At 40.7% G+C, this 7,952-nt stretch overlaps 1 protein-coding gene across 1 annotated transcript; it reads left to right on the plus strand.

The window, feature by feature from the left end:
* The first annotated feature begins 1,686 nt into the window (after nucleotides 1-1,686).
* Nucleotides 1,687-7,485, plus strand: SNRPG (small nuclear ribonucleoprotein polypeptide G). The gene is made up of 4 exons (XM_060787573.2): nucleotides 1,687-1,816; nucleotides 5,501-5,523; nucleotides 6,092-6,216; nucleotides 7,298-7,485. Exons 1-4 carry the CDS (start codon nucleotides 1,785-1,787, stop codon nucleotides 7,346-7,348), a joined length of 231 nt encoding a protein of 76 aa, XP_060643556.1. The 5' UTR covers nucleotides 1,687-1,784; the 3' UTR covers nucleotides 7,349-7,485.
* Nucleotides 7,486-7,952: the final 467 nt, after the last annotated feature.

Consider the following 7,952-nt stretch of genomic DNA (forward strand, 5'->3'; position numbering starts at 1 on the left):
TATATATACACACACACACACACACACATATATGGATACACACACAAATATGTTTGTATATGTATATTTTATATATATATTATCCTTTTTACTTTATATATAAATATATATGTGCATATACATATATATATATACACACACACGTGTGTGTGTGTGTGTATTACATATAATATATAATATATATAACCTGATTTTGCGCATAGCTGTCCCCTGCCACACATTGCTGTGGCCCAGTCTGTTGATCTGGAAAATAAAGTAATGAGAAAGTATTGGTTTCTAATATATGTAATCTCTTTATGCTTGTGGGTAAACAGTATTTCTAATTGTTTCTTTGTCAGTGTTGATGTGGAGAGTGTCTGGTTTGCCTACTCTGGAACATGCAACATAGAATTGTCCGTCTTTAGGGGTCCCTTTCAAATCTATGATACTATATCTCTGTGTGTGTGTGAATCATATCTATATCTATCTATGGCTGGATGGCTCTTTGTCAGGAGGGCTTTGATTACGTTTTCTTTCCCTGGTTGGACTGGATAGCCTTAAGTATTTTCTGTTGGTTTTGCGAGTTCTGTGTGGGAAGTTTTGCCCCAATGCAGTAGCTGGTGGAGTTCAGAATGCTCTTTGATTGTAGGTGAACTATAAATCCCAGCAACTATTAATCCCAAATGTCAAGGTCTATTTCCCCAAACTTCATTTGTGTTCACATTTGGGCATATTGAGTATTCGTGCCAAGTTTGGTCCAGATCCATCATTGTTTGAGTTCACAGCTCTCTGGATATAGGTGAACTTCAACTCCCAAACTCAAGGTCAGTGCCCACCAAACCCTTCCAGTATTTTCTGTTGGTCATGGCAATTCTGTGTGCCAAGTTTGGTTAAATTCCATCATTGATTTAGTTCAGAATGCTCTTTGATTATAGGTTAACTATAAATCCCAGCAACTACATCTCCCAAATGACAAAATCATAATTTTTGAGTGATGCTCACTCCTTGTGTTGTGAGACATTTTCTTGCCAAATTTGGTGTGATTTTGTTCATTGGTTCTTTTGTTTTAAAGATACTCGTTATGCACAGAGCATTTTTATATATGTAGATAATTATATATTGTGTGCATGTATATGCCACATTAAAGATGATCCTATTTTTATCTAGAATTCTTTCAGGTGTCCCTATATGGTTATGCAACCATATTCCAGTTTTCGGAAAAGATCCTTTCTTGGATCCCAGAATTCCTGACTGTGAGAGCCGTTCAGCAGTGGAACTCTCTGCCCCCCAGTGTGGTGGAGGTTCCTTCTTTGGAAGCTTTTAAACAGAGGCTGGATGGCCATCTGTCAGGGGTGCTTTGAATGCAATATTCCTGCTTCTTGGCAGGGGGTTGGACTGGATGGCCCATGAGGTCTCTTCCAACTCTTTGATTCTATGAATTTTCATCCACTGAAAAGATCTGAGCTTTCCCACGTGCTGCTACAAAGGAAAGGGCGCGCATTAGGACCGCCCGGATCTCTGGGAAAAAAGGAGGTTCCTCTAAAAACGAGTGGGCGGGGATTTCATCTGCTAGACCTCTGATTGGAAGACAGGACTGTGAAGGTGGAGCTTAGCTCTCCTCCCTGCAGCGATTGGTTGATTGTTAGTGTGAGGCGGGTTTATGTCTTCCTCCTCTAGTCAAGTTTTTGCGCTTGCGCGACGGCCTCTTCCTGATTGGTAGGGCGAAGCGTCGTGACGTCATACGCTGGCTGAGGCGAAGGAGAACATTCGGAGAGCGTGAGGGAAGCGGCGTGTGAAGAGGAACCATGAGCAAAGCGCACCCGCCCGAGCTGAAGAAGTGAGTCAAGGCCCGGGAAGCCGGCGGGGCAGTGGGGCGGCCGGGAATTGAACGCGAAAGAGTCGGGAACGAAGCGGGCTGAGGAAGACCGCTAGGCCGGTTGGGGCCTACTCGCTTCCCAGCATGCATTGCTCCAACCGGGTTCGCCCATAGAGTTACGAAAAACTTAGAGCCATTCAAACTTGCAAAGCTTCTATTTATTGATTTACGAGAGTTCTTTCTTCCACCCTGGGCATTATCCCACAGATATATAAACCCCATTTACCTAATTTCCAACACAGAAGCTAACAAATTGAAATTGAATCCAGACAAGACAGAGGTCCTACTGGTCAGTCGTAAGGCGGAACAGGGTATAGGGTTACAGCCTGTGTTAGATGGGGTTACACTCCTCCTGAAGACTCAGGTTCGCAGCTTGGGAGTGATGCTGGACTCATCGCTGAGCCTGGAATCCCAGGTCTCAGCAGTGGCCTGGAGAGCTTTTGCACAATTAAAACTTGTGCACCAGTTGTGCACAAGTTGGGAAGTCTGATCTGGCCACGGTGGTCCACGCTCTTGTTATATCCCGAATAGACTACTGCAACGCTCTCTACATGGGGTTGCCCTTGAAGACTGTTCGGAAACTTCAACTAGTCCAGCGAGCGGCAGCCAGACTGCTCACTGGAGCGACATACAGGGAGCATACCACCCCCCTGCTGTGTCAGCTCCACTGGCTGCCGATTCAGTTCCGAGCACAATTCAAGGTGCTGGTTTTGACCTACAAAACCCTGTACGGTTCCGGTCCAGTGTATCTGTCCGAACGTATCTCCCTCTACGCCCCACCCCGGAGTTTGAGATCATCTGGGGAGGCCCTGCTCTCGACCCCACCACTGTCTCAAGCGAGGCTGGTGGGGACGAGGAGCAGGGCTTTCTCAGTGGTGGCCCCTCACCTGTGGAACTCTCTCCCAGGGGAAATCAGGGCATCATCATCCCTCCTCGCCTTCAGGAGGAGGGTGAAGACGTGGTTATGGGACCAGGCCTTTGGGCACTTTGGCAATTAAATCAGACAATCAGGCGAGTAAGATCAACAGGATTGATGAAGTGGAACGTAAAACTAGATCTATCAGTTAGCGAACGTTGACCATGTAAGAGGAGAAATTGGGTTTGTATTGGTTTTATTGATTTTATGGTTATAATGCATGAATTGTTGTCAACTGTGAATTGATGTAATTTTGTGTATGATTGTTTTTATGATGCAGGCATCAAATTGTGCCTTGCCTCTGTAAGCTGCCCTGAGTCCCCTTCGGGGTGAGAAGGGCAGGGTAAAAGAACCCCAAATAAATAAATTGAAATCCACAAGCACGTGGACAAATTCAACAGAAAGGAGGAAACCATGAAAATGAACAAAATCTGGCTACCAATATTTAAAAAAACTAAAATTACAACAGCAAAACAACAGAGGAAAAACAATCAGAGGCATCTAATCACCTCTCAACAAAAGATTGCCCCAGGCACTGCCAGGACATCAAATGCTAATCAAGGTGGTCAGTTGAAACATTCACACCTAGCTCCAACAGACAAAGGTTCTTTGTCCCACCCTGGTCATTCCACAGATATATAAATCCCATTTACCTAGTTTCCAACAGACCTCACAACCTCTGATGATGCCTGCCATAGATGCAGGCGAAACGTCAGGAGAGAATGCTTCTGGAATATGGCCGTACAGCCCAAAAAACCTACGACAACCCAGTGATTCCGGCCTTTCATGGCCTTCAACAATACATTATTATTATTATTATTATTATTATTAAGAGGTCACAATAAATATGAAATACTAACTGCCCCCTGCCACACATTGCTGTGGCCCAGTCTGTGTATTTGTGCTTTGTGTGTGCATATATTTGTATTTTTGTATATATATGTGTGTGTTTGCGTGGTTATGTGCATGCATTGTAATGTTTTTTTTTTGGTTTTTTTTTTGCTTTTTAAGTCACTTCCACTGTGTTTTTTCAGTGTTTTTATGAGTGATGGTCACTCTTTGGCCTGATGTGTATTGTGTCCAAATTTGGTGTCAATTCGTCCAGTGGTTTTTGAGTTGTGTTAATCTCACAAATTAACATTACATTTTTATTTATATTATCCCACCCCGAAGGGGACTCTGTAATATAAATAATAATAGTATATTATTAGCACAGCACAATATTATGTCCTTCCGTAAGAGCCTCAAGACATGGCTATTTGAGAAGGCATTTAACTGAGTGCTACAGTAACTGGAAATGACAACTGGAACGGAATATGGATTACGAGATTGGTTATGATTCTACTATAAGACGGAGCGGATTTTTAGTGTAATTAGATAACTGTGTATTAGTGATATATTGATTTTTGTTGTTATGGCTTGATTGTAAACTGTCTTTTATATATTGTACACCGCCGTGAGTCGCACTAAAGGGCTGAGAACGGCGGTTAATAAATGCAGCAAATAAATAAATAAATAAATAAATAAATATTAGTATTGTATCTTACTATGTTGTACTATACCACTATACTGTAATATTACTAGTAATATTACATGCAATATGAAATATATAATTGTTATAATGTATTACTAATATTATATTGCATTACTAATATTATATTGCATTACATTATAACATTATCAATACTATATGTGTATACAATATATAATATTAGCACAGCACAATATTAGTATTATGTATTACTATATTGTTGCTGGGGGGGGGAGGGGCTCCCAACTGATGACCCAGGAGACATGGTGGAACTCTGTCTTTCTGGCTTCCCCTTTTCACTGTGGCTCCAGAGCATTTATCATATTTATTCAAACTTGCAAGGCTTCTAATATGTCACAAAGGGAGAACAAGGAGAAAATGATGTGGGGTTTGTTGGGATGGGTGTGGGAGTCCTATACAAAATGGGTTTTTTTCCATGTCGAGCAATTTGTGAAACTGCAAGTCACTTTTGGTGTGTGGTGCAAGTCGCTTCTGGTGTGAGCCAGATGTTTTGATATTTTTACAATCTTTATGGGAGGCTTCTCTCATGTCCCTGCATGGAGAGCTGGAGCTGACAGAGGGAGCTCATCCACACTCTCCCCGGATTCGAACCTCCGACCTGTTGGTCTTCTGTCCTGCCGGCACAAGGGTTTAACCCATTGTTCCAACTACATCTTCACATCCAAAATCTTTTGGAGATATTAGATTCCTTCTTATCCTACCCTATCCTATTTGTCATCGATCCACTCCTTTTGGGCTTCACACAAATCTACCATTTGCCAAAATATATGATCCTCTGCTTTTCTTTTCAATTTCTGGCTAAAAAGCTTAACCATTGGTTTGTCCCATCGAGTACGGGGTCTATATCACCAATCCAAATTTTTGTATAATTCATTCCAGTTTTGTTGAGTGTTACTAACCTGTGAATTATTCGAGGTCTCTTAGATATAACGTAGGTACCCAATACAAAATACACATTTATTTTTAATAAATTTTTAATCAACTGTTCTTGGTTTCCTGCACTTCTTGACACTTTTCTCAAGTTGGGAGTAGAGTAACTGCTTTGGGAGACACATTGATATTGGGAAACATCTTTATTAATAAAGTTTATAGGGATAACCATTGCCAGTAGATGTTAGTCCTATAAGACTTTTATACTGACGTCAATCTTCTTATACATTTCCCTTTTAAATTTCAGATTTATGGATAAGAAGCTGTCATGTGAGTAAAATATATTTTCTGTTTGTTGAGGTTTGCAAGGAAAATACACATTGCCATCTACTGTTTCCTTCCATGGACTATATAAACAGTAGTTGCTTCATAGGAATACGATTTCCAGCCCCATCTTGCTCCATAAAAATATAAATTTATTGCTATGCATGATTCTGACATGTTGTCATTTCTTTTCTGGGTTTTTAAAATATATTTGCTTGAATGTTCTTGGGCTTTAATTGTATTTCTCTCCACCTCAAGCCCCAAGGAGAGGGAGTAACTAATAAAATGTATTGTTGTTATTATATTTTTCTCTGATGCTATTTGCAATAGTAGCAAGTTGTTTCCTGTTTGCAGGGCCATTGAATTCTCCAAATAAAGGACAGAGGGAGACAGAAATCATACGGTGATACTTATCCACTGAATGCAATTTTATCTCCTTATGTGAACCATGATGTAGTGAATGATATTAGCATTGTAACACCTGCCTCCCTGAACCTTATATGGAATTGGAGAACACTGAACTTTATATGAAAATGGAGAACAGGCATACTAACAGGTTGACTATTCCTTACAGTGAAATTAAATGGCGGCCGGCATGTCCAGGGGATTTTACGAGGATTCGATCCCTTTATGAATCTCGTGATAGACGAGTGCGTGGAAATGGCCCAAGGCGGACAACAGAATAACATCGGGATGGTGGTAAGCACAGACAAATTGAAATTGCAATAATGGTTTGAGCTGTGCTGTACCTTCCGAAAGGAATGATAGGAAATACAGGCAGCTCCCAATTTACAAACAAGATCGGCTCTGTAGGTTTGTTCTTAAGTAGAATTTGCATGTAAGTTGGATCAGGGATAATTGAAAGTGTAACTCTATCCAAAAACATAGTCATTTGCAAGTTGGATGTTCATTACTCAAGGGTGGCCTGTAATAATAATATTGTTGATATGCCTGTCTCTTTATGTGTATTTTATGTGTGCCCTATGCTCAAAATCTCTCTCACACACACATATATATATTGGCTGGAGTTACGCTTTAAAAATGTCTCCGTTCCAACTTCTATACAAATTCAATTTAATAATAAGCCTACCATAGAGTCATAGAATCCTAGAGTTTGAAGAGACTTGGTGGGCCATTCGGAACCCCGTTCAGGAGAGGAAGCCCCCTCCCTATGACTTCCCCTCATATATTTATACACAACCAAATCTCTCGTTTGTGGGAATGACATGTATATATTAGATATATCACACCATCCTATCATTCTGTATACAGGCAGTCCCCAAGTTACAGAGAGAGAGGTTCTATAGGTTTGCTCTTAATTTCTATGGAAGTTGGAACAGAGACATTTCTTAATTGTAATTTCATAGATAGATAGATAGATAGATAGATAGATAGATAGATAGATTAGATAGATATGCATGCATGCATGCTTTGGATCGTATAGGGCAGGGTGAACACTCCTTTGGTGTTTCCTTTGCCGCCTGTGTGTTCAGAAGATTTCACCTCCCTATGATAATTGGATTTTGGAAAATTTACAAGGATTGGTACTAAAGCTTCAGTGGAGACCCTTTTTCCCCATGATAATAACTCTTCCAGGAATGGATTTGCCTTTGAGGGATAGATTTCTCTCACTTCCTGTTGTCTCATCCTCTTTCTTAACTAGGAGTTATTTGAAAGTCAGGGACTGTCTGTATCTCTTTTTGAGGTTATGCCTTTCTCAACTTAAAAATTTCTATCTTATGTCTCTTATGCCATTTAACACCACTGTTTTGCTTCCTAGGTAATACGAGGAAACAGTATTATTATGCTAGAAGCTTTGGAAAGGGTGTGAAGGAACCATTGGATTCTACCACAATGTGATTCTCTTTTTTTTATATACCATTATTTTGTATTGTACGAGATATGGGAAATTCCCCATTCCTTGTGTGATTTTTTAAAAAATAAATTGTTAAAACTGGGTTAACACTTCTTGTTTTGTGAAAGCTTCACTCAGTTGTTATGAATGTTGCCAAATCACCTCCCAATGTACTTGAGAAACTGCAAGTCGTTCCTGGTGTGAGAGAATTGGCCATCTACAAGGACATTGCCCAGGGGATGCCCAGATGTTTTTGATGTTTTACCTTCCTTGTGGGAGGCTTCTCTCATGTCCCCGCATAGGGAGCTGGAGCTGACAGAGGGAGCTCAACCCACTCTCTCTGAATTTGAACCTCTGACCCATCGGTCATTAGTCCTGCCGGCACAAGGGTTTAAAGCATTGTGCCACTGTGTGCTTCTTCCAAAACACTAATGGTTAGGGATACTGGGATGAACCTTTTCAAACTTGATGTACAGGTTGATTACAAACATTCTTGACCCCTGCAGCCCATTTATGTTTTCCATTAGCTAGTGGGATTGAGAAAAAATAATAACATTCTGCTTTTTTCAGAAAAGGCTGC

The sequence above is a fragment of the Anolis sagrei genome, chromosome 7 (genome assembly GCF_037176765.1).
Source record: "Anolis sagrei isolate rAnoSag1 chromosome 7, rAnoSag1.mat, whole genome shotgun sequence".
Lineage (NCBI taxonomy): Eukaryota > Metazoa > Chordata > Lepidosauria > Squamata > Dactyloidae > Anolis > Anolis sagrei.